Source organism: Poecilia reticulata, chromosome 10 (assembly GCF_904066995.2).
Source record: "Poecilia reticulata chromosome 10, P_reticulata-male-v2, whole genome shotgun sequence".
NCBI lineage: Eukaryota > Metazoa > Chordata > Actinopteri > Cyprinodontiformes > Poeciliidae > Poecilia > Poecilia reticulata.
In genome coordinates this window covers 15,407,049-15,421,479 of record NC_088839.1, presented here as the reverse complement: position 1 = coordinate 15,421,479, position 14,431 = coordinate 15,407,049, and the positions used below count along the sequence as shown (strand labels likewise).

Here is a 14,431-nt window from a genome sequence, read left to right as displayed (position 1 = left end):
TTGCCCTGTACAGCCACACCCACACCAGTGCACTAAGCACTGTGTTTTTGTGTTCATAGTTGAATCCTTCAGCCCGTATATAGGAAAAAAAAAAAAGCAGCTGGTTTTACAGGAGAAGGGTGTGGACAGAGAATATCTGTAACAATTATTAAAAAATGTCTCAAAATTTGTTTTCAAATGTTTTCTTCCACAACAGATCTGGTGGAGGAGGGAGAGGAGCTTGATTTTTTTAAAGAAGATTATCTGTCTCATATTGTCAGGTGGACAGTTTTATCAAATGTGGAAAAAACAATTTTTTTTATTAAAGTTACCTACTGCAAGTATAAAAAGTATTGTTTCTCAAGTTTATGCTACTGCAATAAAAGATTTGAAAAAAATGTAAATAAAATAAAAAAATGTTAAGCTATATTTGCTGATTAGGTGACTTCGAAAACAATTCTTTCCACCGGATTTCATTTGGGGGTGTCAAACTAAAGGGGATAGAATAATATTCTACCCTCGTTTAGATGTGTATTCATAAAAGCTTGCTTTTCTGAGAGCATTTGTTAGCTTGGCTCACAGGGGTGGGGATGCAGTCTGCACTGAGCAGGCTGGGTGTTTGTGTGACTGTAGTGCAGAGAGTGTTTCTGCAAACATTGTAAAGGCCAGTAAGCCACATAAATCTGTATGCTCGTGTTTATACTGCCTGTCCTCTCTGGTAGTAACTGGCAAACGTATCAAAGCTAATAAATGAAAAAATGAATATTGGGTGAAGGTTAACCTCCTAGATGAGCATTTGAAGTGTAAAATGATCTTTAATTAGACTTTGGTGGCAAAAACTCACCCAAGGTCTGGGTTTTTTTTCTCACGCCAGCGATTATGAGAATAACAAACATTAGGCATTCTTTACTTCTTTGTCTATTTACTCATCTATAATTGCAACCACAGCAAAAGACAAGAACTTCAAATTTTACCTAAAGACACAGTCACAAAAACGGTTCATCGTTCTCCATAAACTTGAAAGAAACATTTATTCTATATATGGGATTTAGATTACTTTGAAATTTGATTACCACTAACTGTGTTAACGTCCCAACAAAAGCTGGTTGTAAAATCTGCGATTGGGGAAATTTCGGTTTTCTCTCAGCAGTTAGGAGTCATATTTGATCATGTTTGAAAACCCATGACTGACCTTTGATGTGGTCAGAGGCTCCTCAGAAATCCTTGTGATCTGTTACATGGAAAAACAAGCTAACCTGCAGCTTGTTACATGAATTCAAAACAACTTACGCCACAAAATCTGGAGAAACTGGCCTTTAAATTAAATTTCAATAAATAAAAGAAACAGGCACAGAAAAGGAAAATAATAATAATAACGGTGCACAGAAAATACAAAAACAATTCTTTGTACCATTTGCATTTTCATCATCACGATCATGCCTCTATGCCACACAAAAAGCCACAAAAATCACAAAGTTATAGGAATAACTTTGTACTTTTGGTACAAAGTTATAGAAATCACTTTGTATTTCTCTAAATACAATGTGATAAATCTTTTTATAAAAGCACAGATTCCTGAAAATGGGATTTTTTTTCCGCCCTATTTTTAACCACAATGCATTTTTTGTCCTGTGTCCACAAATGAAAACCTTTTTTCTCCAGTATTTTATGATCATACTCTTAATCTGAGCTATATCTATATAAGCCTTCCAACTTATATCTTCCTCATTCTTCATTGCAAAATAAATCAGGTTCAGTCAGACTGGATAGCAACTTTAGCTGCTAACACCTGTTTATATGCCTATATGTTTTCACTCCTATGATATGCTAGGTCTCTTTAAAAACAACAGTTTTGCACATCTAGAGACATCATTAAGTTACATTCTACACTGTTTCCTGTACAGTGACACAGTTGGTAGCACTGTTGCCTTGCAGCCAGAAGGTCCCGAGTTCAATTCCCGGCCCAGAGGCTTTCTGCATGCAGTTTTAATGTTCTCCCTGTTCATGCATGGGCTCTCTCCAGGTACTCCGACTCACTCAGTCCAAAAACATGACTGTTAAGTTAATTGGTCTCTCTAAGTTCTCCTTGAGTTTGTCCTGTTAGTCTCTCTGTTTCCCTGCGATGGACTGGCGACCTGTCCAGGGTGACCCCGCCGCTTACACAAAATGTTTCTCTGGAAATAGGCACCAGCAGCCCTCCAGCCCCCACTAGAGTGTAAGAAAATGGATAGATGGACATTCTTGTCTGCAAAACTCAGTCAAATTGGACAGAAAGTTTCTGTAAACAGCTTTTTTAAACTCTTGCAATGAATTTGGAATTAGGTTTAGGTATGGACTTTGACAGAGCCATTCTAACACATAAAATAGGCTTTGGAGCGCTGTATTTTTACAATCTTTCGCAGCCTCTAACAGGTTCTCGTCCATGATTACCCGTTGTACGGATTTCACACAAGTTGACGATTTACTCATTAGGTGTCCTCTTCAGACATTACTGCCCTGGATTTTATTCAGATTCATCATAGAAAAATGGGCTGAATGCATATGCACCCCACTCTTTTCATCCTTTAGTTTGTGAACGTTGTTTGAAGGCATCATTCAGTCAGACACTACTTTGAGTTGGTCCATCACGAAAACCTTGTGCGTACAATGCGGCTTGCTAACTTTTGCATGCCACTTTAGATCCCAGCGAAAAAAGAAACGAGGCTTACAGCAGCATTCAAGGGCTAAAAATGTGTGTCTGAAGAGGAATGGGTGACTCATGTGTCATGTATTGAGTCACGTGAAATCCTTCTTATAGATCTCTGCTATGCAGTCGTGTTGTGCATGCACACAGTGGTCTCCCAGGGAGAGCAGCCATGTGCAGAGCTCCCACATGCACGTCAGCTAATCAACATTTCGAGCATTCCAAGCTGTACGCAGGAACATCAGGTGTTTTTGAAGCTTGTCCACTTTTATTTGGACAAAAGTTATCAAGTTAAGTATGAATGTGTTTGCCAAAAAACAACAACATGTATATGAATTTTTTTCCCCTTTTTTTTTTGTCCTCTTCTTTTCTGTCTCTCTGTCTCCTCCTTAACTTTCCCTCTTTTTCCCTGCCTCTGTTTCCTTCCCTCCATCATTACAGTCAGAGTCAGTGCTGGAGCTGAGGAAATGGACGGTGTGCCTATTTTTAGAAGCAGGGAAGGAGGGCAAACCAAAAGTAAGCTATGGAGAGAGGGGGAGTGAAGAGAGAGGAGGGAGGGATGTGTGGAGGAGATAAATCTCCATTCAGCCTCTGCCTCTGCTCAGAGACAGCTGATGCTTCAGAGCAGCACTACTGGATTCAAGCACAGGAGCTGAAATAAGGCAAAACCGACTCATTCGGATCTCAACTGCAGCGTCCAGACAGAATAACAGGGACACCGACAGCTGCCGTCTGTTACCAGGTGAGTGTGACACGCACGAGTTGTAAAGGCAATATATTCTGTTTCAGCCTTGAGCTCCGAGCGTGGAGCCATTTTTAGCCATTGTGTATCAAAGGAGGGACTTAAATTTAGCCCTGGTTACACCTTGGAAGAAACTGGGAGAGGCTGGCGTTTCGTGGTTTGAGGCGTTTCTCTATTTTTGGTCACGAAGGTTAAGACAAAAATACGTTGCGAGCCTCGCTTGAGGTTGAAAGCAAAATACAGGCTGACATGATGTGTGACTTGACATGACTGAGATGGGGATTTAAAATAGTCCTCTGTTTATCCAGCAAGATCGGTTGTGTTTTGGGGATGCAGTTCCAGAGTAAGCAAGGGGATGATGCCCAAAACGGGAGGGAGAGAAAGACAGAGAGAAGGAGAGAGAGAGAGAGAGAGAGGGAGGGAGAGAGAGAGAGACTTGTTTGTTTGTCTTGATTGATGCAGTCAGGGGATAGCTGTTTTGAAACGCAGTCTCTGGACTGCTATGGATCATGTGAGCAACTTTCAGATTATGTCACTGGAAAAGCACATTAGTCTAATGAAGGGAAAGGAAGAGAGTTAGAAATCAAACAAAAAGAGACTTCTCCAAAACATGTATGTTGATTCAGATTTATTCTGCTCATTTGCAGAGCTCCGTTTCACATATTTTACTTGAAAGGGAACAGAACATTTGTTCCTTTGTAAAAACTCGTAGTTAAGATTGAATTCAAAATTCTCTATCCTTTTTATTGGTGTCCAAGTTGGTTGGTCGGACCAGGTATGAAGGAAACACCACCAGAGATGTGGCGGTAATCTGACGTATGCCCTATGGTCATGTCCAGAGATTATGACATTTTGGAAATGGTCCATTAAAACATTATGCAGGTTACAAGGCTAGATTATAATTTTTGACCTGGTCTTAACATAGTAGGTAACTCTAATCAGGGTTATACAACGCTTGGCTGTGGCATAACATCTGATTTCTAAACTCTCAAATCTGACGTGTGGGGGTGTGTGTGTGTGGGGGGGGTTGTGTGTGCGTGGGGTGTGTGTGTGTGTGTGTGTGTGGGTGGGTGTGCGTGTGTGCGTGTGTGTATGTGTGTGTGTGTGCGTGCGTGTGGGTGTGTGTGTGTGTGTGTGTGGGGGGGGGGGGGGTGTGTGTGTGTGCGTGTGCGTGTGTGTGTGTGTGTGTGTTGACCAAGGAAATTGGACAACATTAAAACTGTGCAAAGTCTAAACCTGGAATGGCTTATTTTATGCTGCACAGGTTCTTCTAAAGACAGAGGTTGGGAATTATATTTAAAAAGTTGTTTTCTTTGAGTATTTTCAGTGTTGTCACTAATACAACCTGTAATAGACATAAACCTGAACGTAAAGACAAGTTACACTGTGGTTTCATTAATTTACACTGACTACAATCTTTAAGACACAGATTGGGCTTCAAATTGAAATTCATTTTCTCAAAGTAAGGAAATAATAGTGAAAATAAGTTCTTGCCTCGTTTCAGTCTTGTGAACCAAATAGCTGAATCGATTGTCATACACACTCTCTGCGTGCATCCCTAAGGTTATTTTAAATGTGAAAAACATTTTCTCCTTCCTGCTTCTAGATATGCGGCCAAGGTCAAGACTGCTGAGCAAGAGGAGGGTTATGCTGCCCACAATCACAGAGGGCATGGAGGAGATGGTGAAAGACCTAAATGAAGCGAACACGTTTCATTTTGCTGACAACAGCCAAGGCGTCTCATCAGAGGACTACTTTCTCTCCATCTGTCACCTGGCCCGCCCCACCTTCCCTGCCAGAGATGTTTTCCCCCAAAGTCAGGAGGTTGTGCAGCAGAGACTCATCGCGACCGCTTTGTCTCCGCTACAGTTTAGTCTCAACGAGGAGGAAAATGGCAGTGGTTCGCTGCAGACAGAAGAGAAAAAACTGAACGGCGAGCTTATGTGCTGCAACTCTGACCCGTTGGAGTATCTCTATGGAAATCAGAATAACCTTCTAGCCCTTCCAGGAAGGGTGAGGAAAGCGTTTGTTAAGGGAAGGTTGGCAGGTCAGCGTGGAGGCATACTGGAGGGCCCAGCTCGAAACAGAGCAAACAGCATCCCCCACACTTTGAGCCCAGATTTGCCGTTCCAGCGCAAGAGCAGCTGCCCTGAAATCCGCTCTGATGTCAACACCTCGACTGCAAGTAGTTGCCCAGCGCACAGCTTACCCAGGTCAGAGGTCAGGGGAGTCGGACCAGTGGACAAAGGAGAAAAAGGAACAAGATTCAATCCAGCCACCCAACAATCCTTGATCTCCCAGTGGATCTCAGACTGTCGGTCAGCATGGAGAGAGGCACGTCTTCGGGCCTGCATGCTGCCCGCTATTGCCGAAGTGTAGCGAGTCCAAGGGACAGTGACTGGAAAATTCCTGAAAAATAAACACAAAATATTTCTCATGTCAGAACATGAGACATTCGGGGCAGAGCTGTGTCCAAGGTCGGACAGGAGCTGAGGTAGAATGCAAAACCAGTTTTCAACCATAAGGTGGAAACCAACAAATCCAGTTAACAATATATTTACACCCTCTGTGATGTTTTCACATTCACAAGCTGCAGGATAAAGCCTGCGCTGACGCGATGAAGCATATTCCCAGCTTTGAGTCAAACAGTGGACGTGAATAAATCATGAGTAGTTAATCTTGAATTTGTTTAAATAAATGGTTGTACAATTTATTTTGCAATTTATTGATTTTTCAGCTATTCTTTGTTGAAATTGAGGCCTCGATGTGAGCAAGAGACCCAAAGCAGCTTATGCCTCAGATTCTGACATATGTAGAAATACATATTTGAAAACATACAGAGGAAAAGAAATGTTGTCAGTGTTTCATACTCTTAGTGTTTGCTGTGTTGCTCTTGTAAATACATGAACATGGACCAATCTTGTTTTATATATTGTGCGTAATGACTTGTAAAGCAAAAACAAATAAACCTGTCTTTTGATATGCAGTCTGTGATTTTCCTCTCTGTTACATCTTTGCATGGTCTTGTCGGTGGAAACCCCTCAATAACAAGCCTTTCGGCTGAGCCTGGTGCCAAGCAGTAGAGTTTCTATGGCAACTGACGTGGGATCCTGTACTGGTAAACATCAGTGTGGAGGAAGACAGGCTGAACACAAATGACACAAGTGAACCCACACATGCAAGACGCAGGCTGGTGCTCTGCTGCTCCTGCATGGCAAGAGAAGACAAACATGTAAAACGAGGGCAACCATAATGAGCCCCACTCATTGTGGTTGCTCTTGTCAATGAGTCATAGTTAAGCTACACATAACTAGAAAGATTTGTATTTCCTGCAAAATGCATTGTGAATGCTGTAAGCATATTTTTAGTGAAATTGCAGAAGCATTTAAAGTCAACTCCAGAAGACTTGGAGAAATGTAAGAAATAAATAGGCAGAAGCAGCTGGAAGCAAAAGCCTGCAAAATAGAAAAACTGTAGAAGAGGAGTGAAAACATTCAGTCATGCAAAAATCTCACCCAAAGACTTTGTGCTGAACACTTACAAAGCTAAGATGTAAAGTCATAACAGTTTAAAAGCTAAAAAGCTAAAGCTTGCTAAAATATTAATGATAGCCTCTAGGTTAGTACTAGTATCTTCACCTACAGTAACATTCTCTATGCATCGAGAAAAAACCCCTCTAGGCTACAATTAGCTCAAGCTAAAACTAGTTAAAATAATAATGATTGCATCTAAGCTAACACTATGTTGTCCTACTCCTGTTAGATCAACAATGTGAAAAAACCCAGAAATGTATAAATCAGAAACATTAAAAAAGTAAAATAGTCTGCAATATCCTTTCAAAGCAAAACTTTCTGCTTATCATATGTTGAAGAATTTAAAGAGTAAGAAAATGATTTTAGCTAATCAGTGCAGAGCGGCTGACATGGCAATATTAATGCCAACAGGACATTAATATTACTGTGGGCATTATTAATGTGAATGCTCGGAGCATTCACATTAAAAACATTATGAGACAGGTCTGACAATGACGGTAGAGTGACCTGGAACATCTGAATATATGATAGGTTTCACATTTTATCAGCAAACAGAAAGTAATTTTATCTTGAGCCACAAGAGGGTGGAAATGTGCTATTTGTTGATGGTGGATAAAACAGAAAATATCTGCTATTTAAGCTTATATATGCTATATAAGTATTTTCTGTTTTATCGACCATCAAGGTGCTTAACAGAATACTGAAGAAGTGAGGACAGCAGAAAATTTTTATGTTTCACAATTCACGACATATCAACATATTTCAACTGCGTTTACATTATGTGTACTTTATTGTGCAGTAACCTCCGTAATGGACTGGCGACCTGCCCAGTGCGTATGTCATTTCTCGCCGAATAAATGCTGGAACCTCCTGCCATCACCCTGCAAAGAAAGGCGGGTGTAGATAATTTACGAATGTACAGTAACTTATTGAACATTGTTTATGTGATTTTCTTCACTGCATTACCTCCACTGTAGCCCAAAAATCAAATGAATGTTACTTTGCCAATTTGGTTCCCCATTCGAACAGTTGAATTCAAATGCTGCAAAACCAAAGAGTGATGAAACTATTATTCTGCCCTAGGGAAAATACCAGATGGTCTGATTAGACTTATTTTAAGTTAGCTGGAAAATAAAATAAAACACCCTGATTAAAAAATTAAATTATGTTGAAAAAATGGTACTGCAAGCCAGTCCACTGCTGCCGTCCTGGCTTTTCAAATTCCCAATTACAACATTGAACCACTTTGTGATATTCAGCTGACATAATCATAGAAACAGAATTTTCCTAAGATTAGTGGTCATTGTCAAAGTATTTTACACCTCAAACAAAGGGAGTAATCTCATTCAGACAATAGGGAGGAAAATAGATAATACACTGAGGTTTCTCAACCAATACTGCTCTTGATGTCACTTGACATGCTGTGAAATCTCATTTATCACACAGAGTGCCTTGCCAGCACCTTGGCTATGGGTTTGTCTGGTTGAAGCTGTGAGGCACATGTCTGTGAAAGTGACGGTGTGAAGAAAGCTGGTGCCTGGAAGGAGACTCAGTTGATACAGTTGGGTTAATGTGAATCAAGAAGCAGGTTGGAACATGATAAGCAAGGAACAAGGAGCTGATCTACATAATAAGGGCAGAACTTGAAAAGACAAAAAGTATGTAGCATCCTGGGGAAAAATAAAACTCTGTGACGAAAATCAATAACACAAAACTTAAAAAGAATACATTATAACCTCAGATGGTGACACTAATGAAAGGTTAGCTGTCCTTTTTTATCTTTGGAACAGAAGCCCTAAATAAAAGGACATTTGGATTTTTCACATGTTTTCACCAGCTTTGTAATTATATTTATTTTGATTCTGTCTTTTCAGTACACATACATATAGTATCAACAATATATCCCAGAAATGAATCATTTTTCTTTCCATTGCTTTTGGGTTATGTTAAGATATCGTAGGTAATGGTAGGATTTTTATAGATTAACATTTTTACAGTTGTCTGTCTTTAAATATTTTTTTTAACTTATATGGTCTCCTTCTAATAAATCACAATTGGAATGAGTTAATATTCTTTTTTTTGACACGTATCTGATTTTCTTTTTTTTTTTAGAAGGGTTTGGTCTCTACATTCATTCTACGAAATTCATCATTTTCAGAGAACATGTATGAGCAGGGAGGTGTGAAGCTTTGTTGGAAACGTGTATGTTCTAGTGAAGCACTTTTCTGTCGAACAGGAAAGAGATTACGGGGTCCTGTGCAGTGTTGCTTTTCACACTTACTTCAGCGTACCTGACAAGGAAGTCTTTTTCTTAACAACCACAAAGCCCATCAAACCTGAATTGCATGTGAAGGATGCTTTTGAGATTAACTTTGGTCTCCTCTGCTATAGGTATTTTTGAAGGGGATTTTTAGGTGAAAAGCACATTTTGCAGGGACTGGAACTTAAGGACCTGGCTTGATTCTCACTGATGCAGAAATGTTTAGTTATAAGAATGTCAGAAACACAATTTCCCTTAAAGAAAAAAACTTCTTTCTGTGTCAGGGACACCAGTACATCAAATATAAATGAAAACAAATAAGCATAAGACACAACATTTTGACCACAACAGGACGAGCACAAAGTGTGGCTTAGAAAGTCAAAAAGGTAAAACGGATGAATAAGCAAAGACGACACAGGAAGCTTTAAATCATTTTGCGGTAGCTCTGAGCCACCGTCGAGAGCCACACGAAGGAGCATTTCTTCAAATATCAAGTGAAACTGTTTTTTTAGCCTTTTGAACTTCTGTCTTTACACAGTAGCTTAGAGTAACAAGTTATTGTTGTGTAACTAGGACAAAATGTGCTACTATTTATAAAGATTTCAAATCTTAAAACTCTGATTAAAAAATGAACTAAAATAAGTGCAGTAAATCTTTCAAGAGAAATTTAATTTGTATTGCAGTTGCTTAATTTAAGCCAAAAATTGTAAAGCCTAATCACCTTGGTGACGATTTTGATCAAATAAATGTAAGCAAAGAGTTGTTAAAACATAAATTGCATGTTTAAGTTGATCAGTTTCTAGAAACTTTTATTTAGTAACCAGTTATTTTCTATGTTCCTGGAGAATACGTATGACAAAGAGGGGCGTTTCACTTATGACAGTAAACCCTCGTATTCGCAGAGGTTAGAGATCACAGCTGCCTGTCAACAGCTGAAATCCTTCATACCTGAAGCACCCTCTAAAAAATGCATGTGTTTTTTTGGTCTGGGAGTGGAAACATTACATTTTTACTGATAAAAATAATCTTCTAAAATACAGTATGATTAATTTTATAATTGACAGGGCCCCATTTTTTTTTTTTCATTTCCACGAACAAAAATTAAATAAATAAATGGTGAAGCCCTGTTGGTCAGGGCCTCTAGAATTGTCCCCCTATACGGCGCTCCTGCTTGGGGGTAAAGCTAATCAGCGGCAAGAAAAATTATTGCCGCTTCTGGATTGCTTTCTTTGCAAATTCCTGCCAGTAGTAATAGAAAGTAGCATTGTCGCTAGGTATTTCAACTCGATCTGGTTTGAGACAAAGGAGAAATTTGTGAAAGAGCAACCCACTCCGACTGTTACGAACTGTTGAACGTGTATGATCAAGTGGGCCTATTTCTCTTTCATATCAGTTCTCTGAGTTACAGGTGACCTATGATTCCTTGAACCAGTTAGGTTAGGTCTTTGGACTATACAAAACATGTTCATTACATTTGTCTTGCACAAAATCACTCTGAGCATTTAATTATAGACAAAAAAAAGCCACAGGGTACTTTTTAGTGGACTTTTTGTAGAAGCCCTAATGGAAGTACCGAAATGTGCAGAAAGTGAATTTTGCCTTAAATCATGTAGAAAACCTATCAGTTTATGTCTAAAATGCAACTTTGTCCATGTTCCAATTTAGTTGCACTTCAGTTGTCTAGTTTCTGTTTATTTTTCAGGCTTTTCCCTCAAAAAGGTTGTTTATAGAAAAATGAGAAGTGTAACTGAACTGGACGGCTAACGAAATGTTTGCAGAGGAAGAAACACTGCCGACGTAATATTTTTTCCTCTCGGCTCATTGCTACATGGGGCTTCTGGTGGAAATGTGGTCTGACTCACAAGGACACAAACCAATAAAGACACGTGTGGTGGGCAATCCCCGGCACATCCACTAGATTTAGCTTGTCACCAAAAGGAAAAAAGAAAGTGGAAAAGGAAAGTTTTCATTCACCACTCAGGCCATTTCACTCTAAATGGAAGATGTAACGTACTCCACACATCATGTCTAAATATTTAATAAGTGTTTTTTTTTTTACTGACATAGACAGTCAAAACCCACAAATGCAAAAGCTAAAGTATTACCAGAAGATTTAAAAAAAAGAAGAAAAAAAAAAGAAAAAGAAACATTTAAACTTTCCAGGTGGTGTCAATTAGTTAGAACAAAAACTTAATTAGGAGTGGCAAAAAATAGAAATGACCAATAATTAATATAAAGTCATCATGAGAAAGTATTAAAATTACTCAGTCAGCACCGGCATTTTTTTTAAACTGCGGATGGTTTCAGATCACACTTTCTGGCCACAGGATCATCAGAGTTGTAGAGACTGAGCTCTGTGCTGCAATACACAAAAGTCCCTTTCACTTCTTTTAAATGTCAGGCAAGACCATTGTTGCAGAAATGCCAGATTTAAATATTTGTTTTGCTCAAATTTACACCTAACATTATAATGTATACCCCTCTAAATATACAAATTAATGTTTTTAAGGTTTAGTTGTACATAAATAGTATCTTTTTTTAAAGTATGATGCTGCAATCATACTTAATTGCCATTTCAATGTGGCATGCGAGACATTTTTAAGTTATTTACAGATGAAACCTTTAGTCACATGTGTGGTTTAGAGTTGACCACGTTTTGGGATATTTCGGGTCTGAGAAAAAGAACACAGAATTTTCAACATTTCAAAAATTCACAGTCAGACAACATTCACCAAAACCAACTGAATTTAGATGATGTTAAAAAAAAAAAATAAATAAATAAATAGAGACCATGTCTGTGTGAATGTGGTGCAATTGCAAACCTACCAAGACATGGCTAGATCTGAGAGATCAGCCAAGAAGAATGTTTACAAGAAACGGTCAAATAACAGATGGGAACTCTGGAGGAGCTGCTGAGATTCCCTGTGTAACATCTTGGTGGCAGTTTCGTGTCGTGGGTTGCTTTTATTGAGCAGGAACAGTTGGTAGTTGGTCGGAGTTGACATGAAAAAGGATGGAGCCAAATGCAGAGAAAAAACGGCAAAAAAAATAATTTGGAGTTTAGAAAAGACTCAAAATCTACTGAGGAATGTTCACCAAAAGACTTTCTGGTGTGCAAAGTGTAGGACTCAGTATCTGACATGAATATGGCTCAGAAGCCATATTGGATTCTGAGGTTGGGGATGGTGAGAAATCTGTGACTGTCCAAGTAGTAGTTCCGACTTAGTTGGGGTTTCCTATTGGAAGCTTAGAAATTCTAGTTTCAGAGGACAAACCAAGAATAGTTTTCATAATTATGACGGGTTTTTTGCCTGAACTCCACCCTTAGACCTTAACAAATTGATATTTGACTACTGTGAAATAATTAAGCCTCTCTTATCCATTCTTATCTATGGGAAGAGTGGTATTTCTTTTTTTGGTAGCACAGTTAAAGATAGCAGCCAGACATTTAATCAAAGACCCACTTTAACTTTGCCATCTTTGCCAGCAAGATGCCATGATCAAATGCATTATTGACTTTTTAAATCATGAAACATTATTGAATCATACACCCAAATCTACTCTCTGACAGCCTGTGATGACATTATGTAAGGCATGAGCAACTAGTCAGAGTTGTTGTGTGTATATCCTTATTGATTTTTTTTATCTAAGTCGTCCTTAAAAAGTATTTATTTACATTTTGTCAAAGTGACATTGATTATCTTAATTCACATGCCGTGTGTGATGTCATTAGCCAGAATGCACCCAAAATAAAATTAGAAGGGTTTATACAAATACATATTTTTTTTGTTTGTGAAATCCTACATCAAAACTGTATCATTATCCAGCTATGTTAATAATGGAAAAAAGACATAATTAAAGTACATAACACTGCATGGTATATTTAACACTGAGTGAATACATTCTGGTGAAACATAAAGTCCCAACACCTACTGTAACCAGGCCGACTTTGTCAACACAGAACACCATATATTGGCTAATTGCTTGGAATTAAAGGAGTCATATTCATTTCCTTTTTGCCCTTTTCTTAATCTTAATGTTTTGGAACTTTTTTTAAAGGTTTTATTGTTTTCTTTGACCTTTATTTGATAGTGAATTGACAGGAAAGTGGGTATTGAAAGAAGGGGGAAGACATGCAGCAAAGGTCACCAGCCTGGGAACCAAACCTGTAGCTGCCACGTCGAGGACTAAGGCCTCCATATGTTGGTTGTGCATAACTCCTGCGCCACCACAGAACCCCACTTTTAGCAGCTTTTAATAAAAAAATAACCTGCTTTGGTTTGGTCACTTCTGTTTGTTACACTGAAACTTTGTGGTTTCTAAAGCCAGTGCTACATGACAGTATAGTTAGAAATAGAGAAGGACACACAGGCTGGGATCCTACTTGACTTTTGAGACTTATAAAAAGTGAAAGAGGACCTAAAACTGAAACACAAGCATAAAGCCATGTTCTAAAATCTACCGTTTTTCTGATAATACATGTGGTATGAAAACAAATCAGAGATATGTGTCTGAGAAGAGGGAAAGTATCGAACAACTGTGGAGGAAATTGAAGTAATACTCTATCAGATAAGAGACCACATTCACACATATATAAAAGTAAATGTCAAGATAGAATCTCACACATTTGCAGTGGAAAGAAATAAAAAAAAAACCTGCTTTGGTTTTTCTTTCCTTTTTTTTGTTTTTCCGGGGCCACAGCCATTTCATTCAGTGTTGCATTTGCTAGAGGTGTTAACCACTGCTGCTTGCTGTGTAGACATGAAAAAAAACATTTGCAAAGATCACAGCCCACACTTTAGTCTGTCAATTATCCACATGTCTGAACTGCAATTATTTTTTTACAAGGTATGAAGTCATTGTCTGACCTTTTAAAAATGATAAATTTGACTTTATTCTCCTGACTGTACTGCAAGAAAAGTAAAGACTTGAAAATATATGTTCTTTGACTGATTAATGAAATTCTGAGTTAATAAACAAAAAAACTCATCAGGAAGAGATAAATGTTAATTTCTAGTTATAGGCTTTCTAATTGAATATAATTCACTCCTGTGTCTGTACAAAAAAAATTAAATTAAATATTTAATATATATGCATGCTATTTAGCTGTTAATTCAGCCTTTACAAACTTATGTTTTTCTCAGTGCTATAACAATGCGTTTGGTTAATTTATTTGCCCAATACTGTCCAATTTCAATCGCAAAATTGAATTCAGGGGGGAGTAGGATGAGCAG

At 38.4% G+C, this 14,431-nt stretch overlaps 1 protein-coding gene across 1 annotated transcript; it reads left to right on the top strand.

Annotated features, from left to right (window-relative positions):
• Nucleotides 1–3,144: 3,144 nt before the first annotated feature.
• Nucleotides 3,145–6,390, top strand: LOC103471259 (uncharacterized). Its single transcript, XM_008420139.3, has 2 exons — nucleotides 3,145–3,404; nucleotides 5,011–6,390. The coding sequence occupies exon 2, from the start codon at nucleotides 5,013–5,015 to the stop codon at nucleotides 5,781–5,783; it is 771 nt and encodes a 256-aa protein (XP_008418361.1). The 5' UTR covers nucleotides 3,145–3,404; nucleotides 5,011–5,012; the 3' UTR covers nucleotides 5,784–6,390.
• The last annotated feature ends 8,041 nt before the right edge of the window (nucleotides 6,391–14,431 follow it).

Excerpts from the sequence above, each read along its gene's own strand:
- LOC103471259 (XM_008420139.3), top strand. The coding sequence starts at position 5,013 with ATGCGGCCAAGGTCAAGACTGCTGAGCAAGAGGAGGGTTATGCTGCCC.